General features: G+C 44.4%; 1 protein-coding gene across 1 annotated transcript in view; it reads right to left on the reverse strand.

Annotated features, from left to right (window-relative positions):
• The window catches only part of NUP210 (nucleoporin 210), a 524,741-nt gene that overhangs the window by 391,201 nt on the left and 109,574 nt on the right, over window positions 1-23,966 (reverse strand). Inside the window, exon 5 of the mRNA XM_078661451.1 lies at window positions 4,472-4,622. Within this exon, the coding sequence (XP_078517577.1) occupies window positions 4,472-4,622 (151 nt within the window). The remainder of the gene's footprint in view (window positions 1-4,471; window positions 4,623-23,966) is intronic.

Genomic DNA, 23,966 nt, shown 5'->3' on the forward strand with positions numbered 1-23,966 from the left:
ATATGTACCAATCAATACCCTTCGCCCATACCTGCTAATCAAGGAAAGATGTTCTGAAATGACCAACATGTGGTACCCAACATTTTAGAACCACCCCTAATCAAAAAAAAAAATAATAATATTAAAACATTCTTCGTATACACAATGTTCAAAGGGCCTAGCGAAAAGAGGGGTTTATTTCTCAATTAGCATTGGTTCCACCAATTACTACATTATAGATACTTTTACAACTTCATATCCTGGAATAAGACCTGATGCTGTTTAACTGGTTTGCAAAGTCAAAGTGCTAAGCCTCCCGATATAGTTACATGCTGCATTGTGGCCCCAAAATTTACATGAATGAAAAGATACTTTACACGTTCTGTTTGAAAATAGTGGAAACTGTTTTAAGTTCAATGAATGTCCCAAACAATCTACGTTAAAGCAGAAGGCATAGGTATGCTGTAAGTAATGGCATAACTGGAAAAACCCTAACCATGTAAAACGATAAGGGAACCTTGCTGGAACACAGTAACATGATTCTACATTAAATAAGGACAAAGCAAACACCTTTGAGTAAGTATATTCTTTAACATTAGATGAACAAGAATGCATTTTTCTACACATAGGCTGCTCTGGTTTTACCACTGCCTTTTAGTGCCAAGACATTTCTTTAGTGTCATGAGGTTGTGGCAGTAGTTTATTTTCTTATGGGAGTGCCCTTTGTTCACAGGGAAAGCGGATTACTTAAGAAGTGCCTGAAGCGGAGGGTAGTCCGCGTCTCTATTGGCCACGTGTGAAATAATGACACTTGTTGATCAAGCACGGCCCAGGTAAGAGGATATAGTGGTCAGTGTGTTTGTAGTGCTGTAACTATCGTTGTGTTTACATAGTGGGAAATGCCTCCTGGTTAACTAGCCCGTTGTTTGTTACTCTTCTAACACATAGATTGAGTGTGCTCTGGACAGCCGTTGGACAATAAGTTTTGGTTGAAATAGTAGTAAGTTGCCTGTCTTTCAACACTCTGGTGGTGGTGTCTTTCCCTTTCGTCCAATATAATTTGAGTTTGGTTTTTTTCTTTTGTTTATTAGCCCTTTAGTGTTGGCTTGGCTCCCTTGGTTGATGGGTTTGTTTTTTCTTACCTTTCATTTAGTTTTTTAGTTACGGTGTGAAAAAGCAATGGTGGTCTTTCACTTCTTTCTGGGTAGGACCTGGTATTTTTTGCCCCTTTGGTGATTGGCACTTATGTGGATGATGCACTTTCCATGTTGGTGGTGGTCGCTTTACTCTGAGGTAGCACAGAGACGATTCCTAGTGAACCAGATAGGTTCTTTTTATGTATTTTTAGGTTGCCTATTCACCCTTGTCCTGAGGAGGCCAAGATTCCTGGAGGCCGAAACGCGTCCGCGTCGACAGTTGATTCTCGACAAGAGGAGTGTGTTGATATTGTGTACCTGAGTATTTGTTTGGTTAAACACAAGTTTAAAGTTAGGTTCATATATTTTTCTTGAACCCATTGTGTTTATACACGACTTCCTCTTAGTGGACCTCCTGATTTAATAGGGGGACACTGCCCGTGTTTCTAATTTCTGTGGGGTGAAAATAGAATTGTTTTATGTACTTATTTTCTGATTTTTGTGACATATTTTATGCTGCTTGCGATTCCGAAATTGTATTGTAGATATAGGTTTTTCCTGTGTTTACAGATAAATATGTATATATGTACACTTGATATAATATAGAATGTGATTTGTTTAAAAATAGTACTATCAGTCTTGAAGTACAGCTTACTACAAATAAAATTAGTAATCATGATGATGACCAGTTTTGTGATCATTGTATAGTAATGTGTTAAATAAACTGTAGAATTGCTTTCTGTTAGATTGGGAACTAACCAACCGCGACTTGTATTGATTGTTGGTATTAATCCCTCACAACTACTTTGTGCTCCTTTTTGAAGCTTTCAGTGCCAAGGCCCCAGGAAAGATGGACTTGCCCATTATTGTCAAGGTTTCCTTTCCAAAGCAGGCCTCGGAAAATCATTAAAATGTTACTAGACCTGCAGGCCTAGTGACTTAAATAGTCCACTCGACCGACTTGCAATGATGTTGATTCAAACTGGTTTAAAATTATGTTGTCCTGGGCAAATATTTGAATCCACTGAGCAGCCGTTTTCTTCATTATCACATATGAGATCCCCTTCAAATATGCGAGTTCAGCGTGTCTGCTGTACAAAAAAGTATTTTCTTTGAATTAATAGACTAAGCTTGCTCCATATATATTACAAATCTAGCCACATATAGGATATGAATGACCCTCGACTTGCCTCTTAGTTCATTAACAGCATTGCCATCAGGGCGGGGGCAGGCATGTTTCTTAAATCATGTTTAAAATCTATCACTTTTAATAAATACATAACTAAAGCATGAAGTGGTAGCACACTATTATTTACAATCAGCAGATTTTACATTGAAATGGCCACAAAAGTTCCCACTGACTTGCGGTTTTACCGAACAAAATATGTAAGGGTCGATTACGATGGCGGTCGGAGGCTTTCTGACTGCCATTGTCTGTTTCAATTCAGACCAGCTTATAAAGATGCAGTCAGTCGGATTTGAAACTGGCCAGTCATTCCGGCTGGCTTTTGACGGGCTCTAAGAGCCCACCGGCCAGTCGGAAACAGCTTGTAATCCCATACAGTGGGCCTTTCCGCCCTTGGGATTACGATGCATGGTTTCTGGCATTGTTTCCATGCCAGCCTGTTCAACATGGAATGAATGTTTTGGGACCAAAGCAAGGCCTCCTTGGATCCGCGGCACCCAGTGGCAGGCACCTTGAGGTGCCTGTCATGGGGTGCAGGGGAATAGTCGGAGGGAAAGGTTTAGAAAGACTAGTTTGGGAGATCTGAATAGTAAAAGAGGTACGAGATGATGCAAGGTGGGTTAGAGAAGGGAAATGGTTAATTTGTGGATCATAGTAGTGAAATAGGGATAGGAATGAGTCAGAGTGGAGATAGAGATATAGGGCCACGTGTACAACTGTTTTCAGTGGTCGCAAACGGACAATCAGGCCGTTTGCGACCGCTAAATAGGTCTGTGGCATGTACAAGCCCTATTTTGAGTGTCAGTAACCCATCACCGGTTCGCAAAATAGGGTTTGCGACTTGCTATTAGGAGGGGGCATGCCAAGGGCGTCCCTTCCCAATAGCGACTTGCAGTGCATTGTCGAATGTTTAGTGACAGAAATGAAGTTGCAAAACATTCACATTATACCACCAAAGGAAAGTTGGTGATAAACCAATCACAATTGGGAAGGGGTCTCCAAAGGACCCTTTCCCTTTGCGAATGTGGGCGCTTATATTTTTTCAAGAGTAGGCAGTAGTGCCACGGACCGTGGCCTGCTATTAAAAAATTTTACTAAACGTTTCATTTTTCTTTTTTAAACGCATCCAGTTTTCCTTTAACGAAAACTGGCTGCATTTTTTTTAAAACAATCATAGGCATGGTGGTCTGCTGACCCCCCCAGCAGGCCACCGTCCCTGTGAGTGACGACCTTTCCTAAAGGGTTGGAAATTGTGATCTTCCTCATGAATATTTCTGAGGCAAGTCCCTTGCAACCCTTTTGGGAATCGTAAACAGTGTCAGCATTCCATTTTGCGAGTCTCAAACTGCGCATCGCAAACAGAACTGAATTTGTGACTCGCAAAATGGAATGTTCATACATCTGGCCTATATTGAGAGAGATACAGGATGCGATTAGGGTAGTATACTAGAGAGAGTAGTATAATGCAGTTTGGGATGAGTCAGCGAGTGGAGGTAGAGGATTTATTGAGAGAGGTGCAGAGCGAGATATAGGGTAGTGCATTGGAGAAGTAAAATAATTAATATAAAGATACACACGTACACGGAAGGTATATTTCTGTAAGGATGGGAAGATATGTTGATTAAGTTATATTATATAAACTCAGACTTTCAAGTGTTACTGTACTTTAGGTTAATTTCTTTGTTCTTAATTGTTTTTGTAATTCAATAGTGAAGCAATTAGAGATAGTTATGATAGAAGATTTATTTATTCCTGCAGTCACCTATATACACATGTTAAATATAGAATAATATAACCATAAGTATTATGTATATTTGGTAAGCAGAACTATATAATATCTATATTTTTCTAATAAACAAGGATTATTCACATTTATACAAAGCAATACACAAATGTAGGTATACAACTGTAGTCCAAATAAATGCTTATACACAGAGGGATATGTAGTATATAGATGTTTGAGTACGGTTGTTATGTGGGAAAGAGCCAACTCGAGTAGTCTTCGGAAGATAAGGTAATTATCCATGAATCTTATGTTTGTAAAAAGTTCCATAGTTTGGCAGCTTGAAGAGAAGGATGAGCCACCTATGTTTTTTTTAACATATACCATTTAAATAGTGTCATCGAAAGTAACAAGAAATTAATGAGAGAAAAAATGTTGGGAAATCACCTTATAGACAACTTCTTGAATTTTGGCTTTCAGCTTTGAACTGCCAGTTTTCATTCCAGACACCAACACAGTATCGCCTTGCTTTGCAACCTTTTCCATCTCTGTAATATAGGACGGTGGTGTGTATGTAGATTCTAAAAACTTCAGAATCCTGCAAAACCATTCATCTTTATTAAGACACATATATATAACACTTAGATAATAATAACTAGATATATGTTTTTATTTCTAATATGCAAATATATTTCAACATTGAACCTCAGAAATGGGTCGCAAATAGACATATCCAATCTAAAACAAGGGTGCAAAAGGCCCTTTATTTATGTTGTTTTTTTGTTTTTAAGAATGACCTCATATCACAGCTAAAGTTTCTCAAAAGCCAGATCTAAAAAGAAGTGAACAATGTGAATACGGAGAAGATGCATAAATGAAAAAGACTGTTTGTAATACCCTAGGCAGTTTAAGGGGTAGAGAGGACACTGCCTTGAGGTTTGTGGCGACTGTGCTTCCCCGTAACCTTAGCTGATAAAATCCACAAGGGAAGACCATTCCTTGCCCTAAGGGTATCGTTAGCTCCACATAGTCAACTTGGTCAAGCACAATGACTACTTTTCAGGAATACTCAACGAGTGTGTGGTTTACCAACATTTAAATAAGATAAGATACATTTTATAAAGTGCTCGAATGCCGCGGCGTCTTGGCGCTGAAAGTGTGAAGAGGGACTGAACCGTTGACAACGGCGACTTAGTTAGTGGGGAACATGGAAGGAAATATTTTACAAGCAGCAAATACAATTTTAATAAAAGGCGTTTAAAAAAAAAAAGGCAATTTAACTCCCCAAACAATAAATGAATCAGCTGTTCAGGTGACAAGTTCCAAAATAAATCCCTTAGGAACATAATGGCAAACAATCATAAAATAAAAGCTAAATGTAGTATTTTTTTATTATTTTTTATTATCATCATTCAGTTCATAGCATAATCAGAGCAAATACAAAACATATAGACATCAATCCATTAAATAAAGTGCTGCAAGTGCAATAGAACACCAGAATAAGCAAGTAATCATAGCATAAACAAACCAAAAAAAAGAGGAAAAGACAAAAATGATTGAACAATGATTCCATTAACAAATCAGCAAGGATTACTACTAGCTAGTCTGGGCATTCATTTTCTAGGTGATCAATCATAGGCTGCCAAATTTTAATCCCCAGTTGTTAATTTTTTTCAATGATTTGATGCGGTACAGATTAAATTCTAGATGGAATACATTATAAAACTTTGCCCGCCACATCTCATATGAAGGCGCATCAGGCTTCAACCACATAGAGGCAATGCATAATCGCGTGACTGACATAGCCATAAAAAAACAAGCATTGGAAATGCAATCGGGCTTGGATTTATTTGAGTTTGAGCTAATGGCATTGTAAATGACAATGTCTTTTCGCCATGTGTTACGGAGTGTGTGCATGTGGTGTGTAGTGGAATTATGTGAGTTAGATTGGAATTGTAGCAATGGTGGCATGCTGTGCTTTATATGAATATGTTTAAAAGTAAAGTGTACCATACTGAGATTGCTACAATAGTTAATTGTGGATGCGTTAACAATTGATGCATGCACTGATTGCTGGTGGTGTGTGTGACTGCCTGTAGAAATTGTGCACTGATGGCTGGTGGTGTGTGTGCTTGGTAAAAGACTGCACTGCCGCCTGTAGGTGTGTGTGACTGGTGGAAGGGTGCACTGACGACTGGTGGGTGTGTGGTTGGTAAAAGCGTGCACAGATGGCTGATGGGGTGTGTGTTTGGTGAAAGCGTGCACTGACGGTTGCTGGTGAGTGTGCCTTGTAAAAGAATGCACAGACGGCTGGTGTTGTACGCCTGGTGGTGTTTGTGGTTCGTGAAAGCGTGCATTGATGGCTGGTGGTGTTTGGCCCTGGTGAAAGCGTGCACTGACGGCTGGTGGTGTGTTGTTGTGTGTGTGGTTGTGTGTGTGGTGATGAGTGTGTGGTGGTGAGTGTGTGGTGGTGAGTGTGTGGTGGTGAGTGTGTGGTGGTGAGTCTGTGGGGGTGAGTCTGTGGGGGTGAGTCTGTGGGGGTGAGTCTGTGGGGGTGAGTCTGTGGGGGTGAGTCTGTGGGGGTGAGTCTGTGGGGGTGAGTCTGTGGGGGTGAGTCTGTGGGGGTGAGTCTGTGGGGGTGAGTCTGTGGGGGTGAGTGTGTTACACCAATGTGGCGCACTGGTGCCACTGCACCTGCTGCAGCAATGGTAGCTACGCCACACTGGTGGCACTGTACCTGCTGCAACAATGATAGCTACACCACACTGCTGCCACTGCACCTGCTGCAGCAATGGTACCTACGCCACACTGGTGCCACTGCACCTACTGCAGCAATGGTACCTACGCCACACTGGTGCCACTGCACCTGCTGCACAATCAAAGCTAAGTAACACTGATAACACTACACCTGCTACACAACGCCATCTACCACACAGTGGTGCCACTGCACCTGCTGCACAATTATAGCTAAGCAACACTACCACAGCACCTGCTCCACCTATGGTAGCTACCACACACTGGTACCACTGCACCTGCTGCACTAAACTGGTACCACAGCACCTGCTCCACCAATGGTAGCTACGCCTACGCCACACTGGTACCACTGCACCTGCTCCACCAAATATACTTACACCACACCGGTACCACTGCACATGCTGCACCAATGATAGCTACGCCACACTGGTGCCACTGCACCTGCTGCACAATCATAGCTAAGCAACACTACCACTGCAACTGCTCCACCTATGGTAGCTACCACACACTGGTACCACTGCACCTGCTGCACTAAACTGGTACCACATCACCTGCTCCACCAACGGTAGCTACGCCTACGCCACACTGGTACCACTGCACCTGCTCCACCAAAGATACTTACACCACACTGGTGCCACTGCACCTGCTGCACAATCATAGCTAAGTAACACTGATAACACTACACCTGCTACACAACGCCATCTACCACACACTGGTGCCACTGCACCTGCTGCACAATCATAGCTAAGCAACACTACCACTGCAACTGCTCCACCTATGGTAGCTACCACACACTGGTACTACTGCACCTGCTGAACTAAACTGGTACCACAGCACCTGCTCCACCAATGGTAGCTACGCCTACGCCACTCTGGTACCACTGCACCTGCTCCACCAAATATACTTACACCACACTGGTGCCACTGCACCTGCAGCACAATGGTAGCTATGGCACAGTAGTGCCACTGCACCTCCTGCACAAGGGTAGCTATGCCACACTGGTGCTGCTGCACAATGGTAGCTATGCCACACTGGTGGTACTACACCTGCTGCGAAATAATAGCTTAGTAACACTGATAACACCTCACCTGCTCCACGAATGGTAACTACGCCACACACTGGTGCCACTGCACCTGCTGCACAATCATAGCTAAGCAACACTACCACTGCACCTGCTCCACCAATGGTAGCTACCACTCACCGGTACCACTGCACATGCTGCACCAATGATAGCTATGCCACACTGGTGCCACTGCACCTGCTGCACAATCATAGCTAAGTAACACTGATAACACTACACCTGCTACACAACGCCATCTACCACACAGTGGTGCCACTGCACCTGCTGCACAATTATAGCTAAGCAACACTACCACTGCAACTGCTCCACCTATGGTAGCTACCACACACTGGTACCACTGCACCTGCTGCACTAAACTGGTACCACAGCACCTGCTCCACCAATGGTAGCTACGCCTACGCCACACTGGTACCACTGCACCTGCTCCACCAAATATACTTACACCACACCGGTACCACTGCACATGCTGCACCAATGATAGCTACGCCACACTGGTGCCACTGCACCTGCTGCACAATCATAGCTAAGTAACACTGATAACACTGCACCTGCTACACAACGCCATCTACCACACACTGGTGCCACTGCACCTGCTGCACAATCATAGCTAAGCAACACTACCACTGCAACTGCTCCACCTATGGTAGCTACCACACACTGGTACTACTGCACCTGCTGCACTAAACTGGTACCACAGCACCTGCTCCACCAAAGGTAGCTCCGCCTACGCCACACTGGTACCACTGCACCTGCTCCACCAAAGATACTTACACCACACTGGTGCCACTGCACCTGCTGCACAATCATAGCTAAGTAACACTGATAACACTACACCTGCTACACAACGCCATCTACCACACACTGGTGCCACTGCACCTGCTGCACAATCATAGCTAAGTAACACTGATAACACCTCACCTGCTCCACGAATGGTAACTACGCCACACACTGGTGCCACTGCACCTGCTGCACAATCATAGCTAAGCAACACTACCACTGCACCTGCTCCACCAATGGTAGCTACCACTCACCGGTACCACTGCACATGCTGCACCAATGATAGCTACGCCACACTGGTGCCACTGCACCTGCTGCACAATCATAGCTAAGTAACACTGATAACACTACACCTGCTACACAACGCCATCTACCACTCACTGGTGCCACTGCACCTTCTGCACAATCATAGCTAAGCAACACTACCACTGCAACTGCTCCACCTATGGTAGCTACCACAGACTGGTACCACTGCACCTGCTGCACTAAACTGGTACCACAGCACCTGCTCCACCAATGCTAGCTACGCCTACGCCACACTGGTAACACTGCACCTGCTCCACCAAATATACTTACACCACACCGGTACCACTGCACATGCTGCACCAATGATAGCTACGCCACACTGGTGCCACTGCACCTGCTGCACAATCATAGCTAAGCAACACTACCACTGCAACTGCTCCACCTATGGTAGCTACCACACACTGGTACCACTGCACCTGCTGCACTAAACTGGTACCACATCACCTGCTCCACCAACGGTAGCTACGCCACACTGGTACCACTGCACCTGCTCCACCAAAGATACTTACACCACACTGGTGCCACTGCACCTGCTGCACAATCATAGCTAAGTAACACTGATAACACTACACCTGCTACACAACGCCATCTACCACACACTGGTGCCACTGCACCTGCTGCACAATCATAGCTAAGCAACACTACCACTGCAACTGCTCCACCTATGGTAGCTACCACACACTGGTACCACTGCATCTGCTGCACTAAACTGGTACCACATCACCTGCTCCACCAATGGTAGCTACGCCTACGCCACACTGGTACCACTGCACCTGCTCCACCAAAGATACTTACACCACACTGGTGCCACTGCACCTGCTGCACAATCATAGCTAAGTAACACTGATAACGCCTCACCTGCTCCACGAATGGTAATTACGCCACACACTGGTGCCACTGCACCTACTGCACAATCATAGCTAAGCAACACTACCACTGCACCTGCTCCACCAATGGTAGCTACCACTCACCGGTACCACTGCACATGCTGCACCAATGATAGCTACGCCACACTGGTGCCACTGCACCTGCTGCACAATCATAGCTAAGTAACACTGATAACACTACACCTGCTACACAACGCCATCTACCACACACTGCAACAGAGCATATCTATGTATATCAAAAGCATGCTTTGAATATCAATTCCAGCGGTGGGGGCTGAAAGGACGAGCAGGCTGGGAGAGGCGATGTCAGAGGCTTCTGTGAGCTCCCAGCTGTCGTTTCCAGTGGTGGGGGCTGCAGTAAGGAGCAGGCGGGGAGAGGCAATATCAGAGACCTCTGCGAGCCGGCATCTGGCGAAAGGCCAACACTTAAACATGAAAGGAGGCAAAGGGACGCGCGCACGCAAAACTCACTGCAGACTGGTGAACGCGCCCCGACCATCTGGATTCTATTACCGCAGCACCCGGACAGCTATAATTGTTAATTTATTGCACTGCCTTGCGCATAACCACACAGGATATGGCGGAAGTGCTGAAGCAGAAAAACATATGGCCTATTGCGTGAAAGCTACTAGAAACAGGGCACCGCGCGGACCAATTACCATGCAAAACAAACTACTGAAAAATCTCGCGCACTGAGGAATTATTCCTGCACTATCCAGAACCCCCTAACAAAAGGAGCTCGGAGCTCCGCCCCCCTGCTGACGCAGGGGTGACGTAGGCCGAGCCCTAAAAATATCGATTTTGATAGTACAATGGCAGCATATCCATATCTTTACATAATCCAAACATCATCATCTCTCTAGATATCAGCACATCGAAATTTAAAATATTTGACAGAAATTGTGCAATAGATACAAAAAATGGTTTCAAGACTCAACAATCAAAAAATATGTGCACAATGTCCACCATATCGGCTTGACACCTATAACATTTCCCATTATGCATATTCCCCCACTTCATCATCTTAGCCGGTGTACGATATAAATTAAATAAAGTTTTAAAATGTTGAGAACGTAGATTGGCCGTCAAAGTAATTTTTGCAGCCATATCGATTTATGCTTGAACAAACTGGTCAGGAATGCCAAGTCTAATACTCCATTTCCCCTCTTGTATATCAATATAAATCGCGCTGCGTACTCAACAAACTATCATATAAAATCCCGATCTTGGCCGGTTTGTTCAAGACTTCAAGAAAAACATTTGTGCCGGTAGGTAGAATACTTCGATGCTTGAAAATTAAATGCCGTAGCTGTAAATATTTTAAAAAATCATTCTGAGGAATCGCATATTTTTCCTTTAAATCATCAAATGTAACCAGGATGCCAGCATGAAACATACTGCCTAAGCGAACAATGCCTTTATCCGCCCAAGTCCGCATCTTGCTATCCCAAAATATAGAAGGGAGTAATTCTATTGAATCAGAAGGGGTATAGAAATTAATTTGGTTAAGAGAAATGATTTTGCGTACCCACCGCCACCCTTTAAATGCTGCTAATGCGGTCTTAAATCTCGTTCTTTTATAATAGCTTGGTTCGAGAAAGCGTAGCAGCACTTGTCAAGATTGACATTCTAATAGCATTAAATAAATATTAGGGCTTTCAAATGCCGGTGTCTCGCCCCAATCACCAAGATTTTCATATTCTGAAGGAGGCAGGCTAAATTATAAAAAAACAAAATTCGGAACTCCCCATCCACCTCTTGAGAGTGGCAATGTCATAAATTTAGACGCCCGACGAGGAGATTTCCAGCCCCATAAAAACCTATCTGTAATAGATTGCAGTTTCGTTAATTGTACACGACAGTTCCAGCGGTACAGAGTGGAAATAATAGAGTACCCTAGGTAAAATACACATCTTTAAAACATTTCGTCGCCCCACCAATGTTAAGTGAAGACATTCCAACTTTTCCAACTGTCGCTTAACTGATTGTAATATATCCGTCCAATTCACAGTTACTAACTCTTGGAGTGACATCCTAATTCTAATTCCAAGGTACTTAGCCTCATAGGTAACGCGTAAATCGTTGGAGCATAGCCCGGCAGTACACACTACCTGGGTTTTAGTGATATTCAATTTTGTACCCAGAAACTTTACCAAATTCTTGTGTTATATTTTCAATTTCGCATAGTGCTTGTTCTGGATCAGGTGTAATGACCGCATTGTCACCAGCGTAAGCTAAGACATGTACATAATTATCACCCACAACCATTGATTATATACTCTGGGAAGTTTCTAACATTTGCAGCAATGGCTCGATGTAGATGGCGAATAATAGCGGCGAGCATGGACATTCCTGCTGTGTGCCCCGAGTAATATAAACAAACTATGACTCCTGCCCCGTCACACAGATCTTGGCCCTTGGTCGTTTATACATATTTTGCCCATTATAGCCCATAGGAACGCCCACGCCACACGATCAAATGCTTTTTCAGCATATAAAAACACCAAGCCGACATTTTTATGACATGCTGATGCATAATCCAAGACAGCAATCACACGATGCAAATGATTAACAGAGCTTCTACCTGGAGGAAAACCATGCTGATAAGACACCAATGATGGTACAACTTGAATTAAACGGCTAGCAAGGATTTTAGAATATATCTTGGCATCTACATTAATTAATGAGATGGTCTATATGACCCCGGAAGATGTGGGGGTTTATCTTTCTTTTTAAATACCACTATGCTCGCATCATCCCACGAGGGAGGAGGGGTGCCAGCTTGAGCAGCGATAAAAGTGGCCAGCATATCATCTTTAATAATAGAGAATAACAAACGATAAACCTCTAAAGGCTATTTATCCGGACCGGCAGCTTTCCCAAGCGCAAGGTCCTTAATTGCTGTCTCAAGTTCTAGCATAGTTATGGGGGCTTCTAGCTCTTCACTAACAGTGGGCTCAACCACAGATAAATCAAATATAGACACAAACTGGTCAATCTGATCTTGAGATAGATATTCTTGGGCATACAATTCAGTATAATAATGTTGAAAAACCTGCAATATACCATCCATCGTCTCAACCAAACAGCCCTGATCGTTCTCTAAGATCGCTATACGCTGTAATGTCTGCCGTCCGCGAAGTCTTTGAGCTTTATACTGAGTTGCAATATCACGACTCCAGGCACCATTGATCTTTGCCTTAAAACATGCAACCTTAGTCTGTGCCGATTCACTATCACGGTGTGCTCTAATAGCCAAGATAAGTTCATGTTCTGCATTTTTTAGATCTACCAGCAATTTCTCCATATCAGCTTTTTTTTTCCTCTGTTGAGACCACCCATAACTACAAGTTTCACCGCGCAGCCCAGCCTTAAAGCAATCCCATACCATCGCCTGAGAAGCTGTGCCTCTATTATAATCTAGGAACTGCTGAGCCCATACTTGAACATGACATACATATTCATCATCGGATATTAATTTCTTATTAAATGAAAATAACCGCTGTGCCCGCTGAATATTAAAAGGAGGCAAACCCATAACAACAGGGCCATGATCCGATCTGATCCGTGGCATTACCTGCATATGGGCACCACTAATAAATAATCTAGGCCAAAAAAATGTATCTAACCGAAAAAACTTTTTTATGGGGGGGAAGAAAAAAAAGTATACCCGGGATCACCTGGGTTAACCAATGGCCACCCATCAACTAGGCCGTGCTGGAGCAATAATTGCCGCAATGCTCTAAAAACATGTGGCTTACGGCCAATATATCTAGTGAATTGAGGATCCCAGGTAGAAAACTCACCATGTATATTAAAATCCTCTAACAATAATAAGGGTGTACCCCACAATGCAAGCTCGACATTCAAAAAATCAAGGATCTCGGTATCGTCCAAATTCGAGCCATATACAGTACATACTGTGGTCGTGACCCCCCCAACAATACACTCAGCAATTGCTCAGCGTCCTAAACTATCGGCTTTGGTTTTACCCGTGGTAGCTATCATTTGGCGACCCAAAATTGCAACCCCACGATTCATAGTAGCCTGCCTTGATGCTACGAATAGTGTATAGTCCAATTCATTCAATATCTTCTGATTACCCCATGGCACGTGGGTTTCCTGAAGACATATAATGTCAGGATTAATTAGCCGAACTTCCTGCATCACACGCCTACGCTTAAGAACATTGTTCAATCCACATACGTTAAATGAACATATACGCAGACGGTTACTAGCCATTTACCCTGAGTTGAGCCATGAATTGGCACAGGCCGTTAATACATGAAATACAAAATAAGCTTGCTCCTACAGCCTTACAGCATATGCTATGAACTGACATTTTTCCCTTTACACCCTTAACCCAAAAACTACCCACCGCTATACCCCGTGGACCCCCTCAGAAACTCCCTCCCACCCCACACACCCCTCCCCCCCGCATGTGACCCTACCCAACAACCAAGGCAATAGGGCCTATCACCCTTTAGATGAGTATTAGAGAATCTCTGATGCTCGGACAGTCCCGTATTAGAACAACATAGCTCTAGATAAAAAAAAATAGAACTAAGCAGTAATTAGCAGTTATTATTTATAACAGAAACTTGGCTAGGAGAACACTCGGACCCCGAAATTATAGAAGCCATGCCACCTGGTTATTCTCTCTCCAGACTAGATAGGAAGGAGGGGAGGGGCGGAGGGATTGCAATAGCGATCAAAGCTCCACTGGAATGTTCTCTATCACCCCTGCAGATTGACCATTGTGAAGCGGGTCTATTCACAATTATACTTGGTCCTCAACACTCTATATCGGGTATTCTTGTCTATAGACCCCCAGGCAGGCTCTATGACTTTACTACTAGCCTGGCGGAAGCAGCTGCCCACCTAGCCATAAGGAAGAGCAGAATTATGGTACTAGGAGACATGAATGTCCATTTTGACGACCTACTCGATAAAGAGGCAAATTACATCAGGCAAGAGCTACAGGCCCTGCAATTAGACCTAAAAAATTGTTCCCCTACCCATAAACGGAGTGAAAGTTCAGCCACCCTTACCGGTACCCTGGTCAGATCACTTTTTAATTCCTTTCCACATTTGGATATCAGATTCTGAGACAAAGAAAGACAATAATAATCGTTACCAATGTCGGAAATGGAAATTTTTTTCACAAGAAGCCTTTAACAAAATAATCGAGCTAGGAGGGCTGCCAGGGGGCACGGACTGCGAAAGCGCAAATAGTAGGTTAGAAGAACGTATTTTAAATGCCATAGACAGCACTGCCCCTATACGTACTAGTAAAAGACCTAATAGCAGAAAGAAAACCGCCCCATGGTTCACACCTGAGTTACAGGCTGCGAAATCCATTTGTAAAAAATTAGAACGACAATGGCGCCTAAACTTCTGCCCTACAATAAAAACTCACTACAAAAAAGCACAAAAGGAATATAACATCAAAATACGTACCACTAAGGCCATGCATTATAAATGTCGTATTGGGGAAGCAGAGCACTCCTCTAAGGAGCTCTTTAAAAATTTTAAGGAGATCTCAGTGATAACTAATGACAAAACGACTCAGTGGAAACATGCAATAAAATCGCTAACTACTTTTCTGGTAAGATTAAAGACATCTATGCCACTTTCTCGGAAACGTGACTGCTGGACATGATTTTGTAGAAAGAGTAGGAGTAAGCTCTGTGGATGTATGCTTACAAAGTTTCACGGCCCCCCCCCAAAAATCCTTCATAGCATATGCAAAAGTATCAAGTCGGGCTCCCCTCGTGACCCTGCTCCACCTAGGGTACTAGGAGAGAGCTTGACAGTACTAGAGCCTCTCTTTAGGCATGTGCTACAGGTCTCCTTTGCCTCTGCCAGACTCCCGGAAGTATGGAAGAAGGCAATTGTTCTCCCGATTAAAAAGAAGCCTAATGTGAGCCAAGATACCCTTGAAAATCTACGTCCTATCTCCCTGTTACCCTATTTAGCGAAGGTGGCGGAAAAGGTGGCTAACACTCAGCTAGTGGCCCATCTGAAAACTAACAATCTCCTTCACGCTTCTCAGTCAGGCTTTCGGCCTGGCTACTCCATGGAGACTGCCCTCCTGAGAGCTACTGAAACCCTGCGACTAGGAGCAGATGCTGGACATACCATGATTCAGAAAAGGGGGTGGTGATGAACAGAGTGCCTGAATTAAGCAGACCACTCTTACCCAGTCCAAAGATCAGGGCTTGATCCATCACCGTTTTTTAGCTCACTGCACCATCCCAGCTCAGAACTTGGCTATATGCAAATTAGTCTGTTCCTGTCCCAGTGCATGATGGGAACAGGGCAAACCAAACTACCAAGCCAATTCTTGTACTGGGAAGGAAACAAGCTTCCGGGGACCGGTTTCTGCCATTTCAGGCGTCTTCGGCCCGGCTTGCTTGAATCCTGATGGTGCAATGAGCAAGGGACTCACATCTGAGTATACCCTTCCACGCTTATGGTGGACAAAATGATTCAGAAAAGGGGGTGGTGATGAACAGAGTGCCTGAATTAAGCAGACCACTCTTACCCAGTCCAAAGATCAGGGCACTCATCATGCTGGACCTCAGTGCCGCGTTTGACACTGTAGCACACTCCATCTTGCTACAGTGCCTAAACAAAGCCGGGGTCACTGAGTTGGCACTGGGCTGGCTGAAAGCGTTTCTCACCGACCGTAGCTTTCAGGTACAGCTGGGAACTTTCTCCTCAGACAGCATAGCCTTAGAACAAGGGGTGCCTCAGGGCTCTGCCCTGAGCCCCACCTTGTTCAACCTATACATGGCTCCTTTAGCAGACGTGGTGCGATCGTACGGTGTGGAATTAGTTTCATACGCCGACGATACCCAACTGCTGATCTCTCTATCACAGGCTCCTACCACAGCAGCTGCTGACTTTAAGGCCTGTATGCAGGACCTAGCAGGCTGGATGAATATGCACTGCCTGAAGCTCAACGGCTCCAAAACGGAGGTTCTGGTGATAGGAGGGAATGACGCAAGCTGGACAAGAGACTGGTGGCCTACCTGTCTTGGCCCACTGCCTACTCCCTGTAGAGAAGCTAAGAACTTGGGCATTTGGGTGGATCCCAAACTATCTTATGATGGCCATATTCATAGGTTAGTGGGAAAATGTTTCGGGGTATTAAAAACCCTCAATCGCACCTTGGACCTACTTCCCTTAGAGGCCAGACAAACAATGACCCAGGCGTTAGTGACCTCCCGTATCGATTATGGCAATGTGCTATTCCTGGGAACCACCGAAAAAAACCTTAGGCGCCTGCAGGTACTTCAAAACACTGCAGCACGCTTGGTCCTGAGACTACCTAAAAGAGCAGCATCCAAACCATCTTTGGCTGCTCTACATTGGCTACCCATAAAAAAAAGGATCCTATTCAAAGCACTCTTAATGTGCTATAGGATCATATGGCACAAAGCTCCTCAGTATCTTACAGATCTAGCCCTCACTTATGAGCCAAGTAGAGCACTTCGCTCTAAAGGAACTGGCCTACTTAAAATCCCCCGTGTCCAAAGAGCTAGATTGGGAGGCCGCTCTTTTAGAGTGCTAGCGGCCAGCAAATGGAATCTACTCCCAGTGAATATTAGGTTGGCAGAAACTGAAACTAAGTTCAGAAAACTTCTAAAGACCTATCTCTACACTTTATAGACTGTTAGGTCACGGCACTGTCTCTTTCTCCACAAGCGCGGGGACACGCCGAGATGGCGTCGCCATGCGCTCTATAAAATCCTTTATTATTATTATTTAGCGGTTGATCTACGTGCATACTCCCACATAAGTACACATATATAATCAGCTTGCGAATGATCAATGCACGGTTTCATCAACCCAAAGAGTTAAGGTATTCCTTAGCTGAGGCCTCAGAGGTAAAGAATCGATTCTGCCCTTTATACACCATTTTTAGAGTAGCTGGTTGTAAAAGAAAAACCTGTAAGCCCTTAGATTGGAATGGTGCAATTAATTGGCGAAGCCACCACCGATTCTCTACAGTGGAGTGGCAATAATCGGGGCGTACAAAAAATTCAGTCCCTTTCCCAAATCTCTTTTTCTCAGGTCTAGCAAGGTCATATAATGTTTGTCTTGCTGAAAAATTATTTAGTGAAATCAATATGGCACGTGGGTGTTGAACAGCTTGCCCAGTCCGAGCTGGTCGTTGGCGAAATGGAAATCGATGCGCCCGTTGAATTTCCTGGGCCCAGTTCCAGTCTTTTACCTCCGGAAATGCCTCTTCAAAAAGTTTCAACTACGAATTTACGAATGTCCTGCCCCTCAACCCCTTCAGGGACCCCGGGAATACGCAAATTATTGAGGCGTAGTCGATTCTCCATATTCGCAAGCTTTCCATGTACATCTTCCTTGTGCGCCTTGACATCTGCGATTTCTACCTTGTGTTTTGCCACTTGATCCTGGAAATGCGGCCTTCAGCTTCTACCATTCTGTCCGTGAAATCATTACATGTCTTTGCCAGACGTCGAACAGTGTTCTGGAGCTTCCGACAAGTGGTATGGGTTTTTAAATGCTCAGCCCTGGCTTCTAGCCGATGTTCCGAGAAAGCCTTAAAGATCTCCTCTAGTGACACTTTATTAGTGGCCCCCAGACCGCCACTAGCCTGCTCAGATAGGTCCAGGCTCTCAAACATTGGATCGGACTCTGACAAAGCCCAATCAGAGATCTCAGCGGCCCCCCGCTTCCTAATGGTATCAGTATCGCCAATTAAATCACACAAGTTATTCGGACTCTGTTTACTGGACTTCGCAATAGGTGTAGTATCCTCTGTAATCTCTTCGAGCAGTGACAAATCCGCCTCCTCTTCTAAATCACCATCAAGATCTGTTCCATCTTCTTGCTCAGAGAGAGAATAAAATTCACTGTCCTTGCTGCTCACAGGATCTATTACTTCTTCCCCAGTATCACTAGCTACATTGACCACACTATGTTCGCTCCCTTCATGCTCATCAGCGATCACGGCCAAAGCTTGTAGCAGTACTATTAGGGAGCTCTCTAGCGAAACTGGAGAAACTACAAGCTGTTCAAGTGTTTCCACCAACGTAGTGTCACCATCAATATCGCCAGGGTATGGGTCAATAAGTCTGGCTACAGGAATCATAGCCTTTTTCCCTGAGGCGGTTTGAAACATTTGCGGAATTTTGGGGGTAGCCGATGTGTCTATCTCGGGATCCTTGCTACTGTCCACTTTATTGCTACTGGTTTGCGTTAGCTTTGCAGCTAGGGCAGCGCGAGTCCCAACCTGGCTATCTCCAGTAGCCCTGGTTTTCCCACCGCGGGCTGTTTTCGGTCCCATAGCCCAGTTAGAGCAGACCTGGAAGCTTTATTACAGCCAGAGATTCAAAGCAGTAATGCAACACACCCAAAGCACTTACTTAACCATATACAGCGTATAGAAGGTGCTTTCCAGAGTTCTTCCCGCAGCATCAGATCCCCAAAAAAAAAAAACTTTCACAATGTCTTTCCACAGCACCAAAATCCCCTAAAAAATAAAACGTCTTTCACAATGTCGGGGCAATCGGAGCAGTTATTAATTAGTGACCATATACAGCGCATGGAAGGTGCTTTCCAAAGTTCTTTCCACAACACCAAATCCCCCCAAAAAAAATGTTGGGGCAGTCAGGGCAATTGTTAATTAGTAAAGCAACTGTGCAGCACTCCTGAGCCACTTACTTGCCGCTTTAGCCATGCAAAACGCATTTTTTCTCCAGGGCATCCGAAATGCAGATTGGTAGTATTCTCGCTCCCTTGCGAGTTGCCTCTATACACTGTATCCCATCAGAAATATCGCCATAGACGTAGAAGTATCCAAATAGTATCTAGGTAGTCCAGCCGAACACCGCAGCTCCCCGGCGTGCTCCGCCCACCACTCGCTCCACGGTTTCTCTTAGCCTCACAGCGCTGAGAGCCACACCGGAAACCACGCCAATGCGCCGACTTGCCGCTCCTTGCCGTTTAGAGCCCCCCGATGGCATTGGGGGACTACCGAAGCAAGCGCCACACAAGATCACCAAATGTCCCAGGAAAAACTGCCGGGATAACTGCCGCCGAGACCTCAGGTACGAAAAATGCCGGGGTTTCCAAGCGGAGCCTCTCACATGCACATCTGACTAGCAGACGCCATCTTGCCCCCTCCCAAAACTAAATGCAGTAAGTGAAAATTCTTAGAAAAGATTATTTTACTGCCACTACATAAACCCGCTTCTGTCTGTTTCATCAGAGCTAATCTTTTCTAAGATTTTCTATCTCAAGATTTTGGATGCATAACCATCGTTGGTGACCGTTATTGTGGCTTCCTTCTGCAGACTCCATACAGAAGAGCTTACTTTACTGCTTACTTAAATCGAAACTGGCTCTCCTTTAAATCCTTGCCATGTGAGAAGAATACTCAAGCTGTTACCTCATTGATGTTTCATGCTGTGAATTGCTCACCGGTCATGGCCACTATTTTGAACTGCTTTAACCCGTTGACCGCAACGCGAATTCTGCCGCGGTGCAGAGTTTTAATCAGTGGGCGGGGTTCAGACGGCCCCCGGCCGTCCTCCGCACATGCCCACCGTCATGTGGGATGGCCGGGGGCCGACCGCAGCACTGAAGGAGTTAAAAAGGCCATAGTTATGCCACTGTTTAAGATGCCAAATGCAAATACCAGTGATATTAACAACTACAGACCAAACTGTTTTCTGAGATTCAAAGGGAGATCTGTAAACATTTCTTATGGTGGACCCAGTATTGTCGTGGTTAAGTTGGGTATCGTGGCAGTCATGGCTTTTCTTTTGGCCTTGGATGACATCAGATTTGCACTGGATGTTGGTAGTGTCACAGAACCTATATTAATACATATTTTATCACCATTTGTCACCATCAACCATATCCCAAAGATGAACATGCTTGAAGGATTGGGAATGTGTTGCTCTGTCTAGGTGAGGTTCTTTTATGTATTGCCAAATCCAAGCAGTATCTCACCCCACCTTATTGCTCGGATTTAAAGTTAGATTCTTGTGGAGTTTGCAAGGTTCAGCCTCATGTCCAACTCATTTTAATTATCATAGTACACTACTTCTTTCTTTGATTAAAAACACTGGGATAACTCAGTATTTTTATGCAGAGGATACATAGCTGCTGGTAGGGCGCAGTGGTTCCAAGCGCACAAACGCTAATATTTTCACTCAAATCTTGTTGGAGTAGCCAACTAGATGACAGCCAACAAATTGCAGTTACATTTTGGGAAATTGGAGGTCTTGGTGTCTGGTGATTCCCCACAAGTCAGGATGACAGCTTGTTAGCTCAAGTTACTGGGTCCTCTTCCTAGATCCATAGAGACAGCGTGCAACTCAGGCATTACATTTCATTCCACTGTGTAATTTGTTCCCCACATAAATAAACTTTTTCACCTGTTTTCTTTTGATTAAGATGGTGAAGAAAAATGCATTCTTTCTGCACTTCACAGAAAAAATAGCTGGTAATTTAAAAAGTCATATCAGCTAGGTTTGTTCATTTTAGACTGCGCATAGGTAGCATCATGCGTTGACAAATTGTCGGAGGGTGGAGAGCAGCTCAGTCCCTTAGCGAATGTGCAACTATGGGCGACACACCCGCTCCTACTCCAGGTTCAGAGAGATCATACAAAGGCCAGGAAAAATTCCTGGTTCATGAAATTAGGTAACAAGTAAGGTCAACCTACGAGGTTACCTCCTCACAATCTACTAACAAGCAGGAGCAACTGATGGTGATTGAATTTGTAGGGATCTGAGTCCTGAGGAAGGCCACAGAACCTAAGTGGCATTAGTTGACTGGCCGAAACACGTGGACTGCGTAGAGAGAGGATAGTGCAATAAGACCCCAAGACCATCTTGTTTGGTATTTTTAATCATATCTAGGAGGCCCAGAGTAAACTAGTAGTGATACTTCTAAAGTAGTTTTAATGAGATATTGTGAAGTAGATCCCTTTTAGTATTTTGTGAAACTAAAAAGAAAACATGGGGTTTTGTAGCACGCCCTATAATGAAGCATGCCACTATTAGTGGGCTGAGGGCACTTTTATTTATCCCACATATAGGTCTCCAGGGAGGGTGTTAGTCTTTCGGTGTATTTCCTCATCCATTTTGCGTGGATTGGCTTCCGAATGCCAAAATAATCACCTTTAAAGCTTAATGTTTAGTTCATTGAGCCATTAAACTGAAGGATCCCTTCCTTACCTTTGTAAAATCCTCATCTCTCACTCACCAGCATGTCGATCTTAAATCAGAGTTCACACTCTTACCAAAAAACATTCTAGGTTGTCAAAGAACACATACACTGATGATGGCAGACTTCCCTTAATATCTCTAACTCAGACAGTCCTTCAGCCACAGCACTTGCTGCTGGGACTCACCACTTTCTGCCAGAACAAACTGCAGTTCTGTGGTTTGAACCCTCAACAAACCTCTTAGTTAGGGTTTGTTGTATAATTACAGGTAGCATCTACGCTTTAAAGCTCATCCACCCTTCCAGGTCACATTCTGTCCTGCCCGAACTGCCCTGAACAAGTGAGATTAGCACAAGGATTGATGCCCGTTTCGCTGACAGTTATGAGAATCAAGAACTCAGACTGATGAAATGCCACTGCAAACAACTGGAGCGCAAAAGGAGAATAAGCCAGGACAATGCAGACAGGAGCATGTTTAAATCTGCCCTAAGACGCTAGAGCCAAATGATCAAGACCATCACAGGGCTCGAAAAATCATAAAAAATGCACTAGACCTGCAGGTCTAGTAACTTATAAAATCTCCTCGACCTAGGTGAAATGCACTTGACCTCTGACACTGAAAGCAGAGCAAATGTGATAAGTTAACAAGATTTAAAAGCATTTTTATTGCACATTTACTTTGTGAGTAATAAAGATGCCTTTAAATCTTGCTATCTGGTCACATTTCCTATGCTTTCAGAGGCAGAGGTCAAATGTCAGTTTGTCTTCCTACTGCCAGAAAGGGCAAGTAGGACCTAAAAATAGCTTGTCCTGAATTAATCTGACTCGCAAATGCAAGCGGTCAAGTGAATTTTTCGAGCCCTGCATCAAAAGCACAGCTCTGGCACACCGCATCAAGGCCAGCACCAACAGAAGCACTAAAATCTTAGCCTATGTGAAAGATGTCACCTCACCATCGGCCACATCCTACTCATTATTCAGAAACAAAATCACCGCAAATTACAGCAACTTCAGCCCACACTGGGACCGGACAGATCTTGGCAAACACCTCCAGATCTTATCCAAAGAACCATTACTAACCATATAGTCGTCATCACCCCCAGAAGAAACTGCCTTCAAGATGAAGTCCATCCACTCTCTGGCCCCATCGGACTCATGCCCTTACTATGCATACTTGAGAAACTGCAATCCATCAGAGCCATGCTCGCAACTATTTGGAATGACACCACCTCTTCGGCAACCTTTTTAGATGCTTGGAAACACGCAACTGTCCTCCCATTGGTAAAGAACCCTCTACAAACTCTACAGGGCTCACCAACCACAGACTGATCTCCCTGCTAACATGCTCTGCCAAGGTCTTCGAGACAATCATTAAAAGATACCTCACTTATTAGCTTAACGACCACCAACTCCTTGACACCACTCAGTCTGGTTTCAAGCTAAACCACAGCATAGGTCTGCCCTCATCATCGCTAGGTATGACATCCATGTGACTCTGGACACAGTAGTCCTCATCCTTCAGGACCTCTCTGCAGCATTTGACACAGTCTCCACCGCTTCCTCATCCAAAACCTACACAACACCAGACTTCAAGGACAAGCACTCAGATGGATCTGCTCCTTGCTGAATGGAAGGACCCAGTTAGTCAGCCTGGCACTAACACCTCAGATGCCCACAACCCCAACTGCAGAACATGATCCCTCTAGCCAGCATCATCCATTCTCAAGATGTCAATGCCCACTCCTACACCTACAATGCACAATTAATTCTCTACCTAATGGTAAAGCCGTCCAGTACCTGGATCAAGTCAAATGCTTGCATGACTGAAATCGCCCACTAGATGAAGACCAACAGTCTAAAGCTGAACACCAACAAGACCAGAGTCATGATCTTCGGAAGGAGCACATCACTCTG

Source organism: Lissotriton helveticus, chromosome 9, assembly GCF_964261635.1.
Source record: "Lissotriton helveticus chromosome 9, aLisHel1.1, whole genome shotgun sequence".
Taxonomy (NCBI): domain Eukaryota; kingdom Metazoa; phylum Chordata; class Amphibia; order Caudata; family Salamandridae; genus Lissotriton; species Lissotriton helveticus.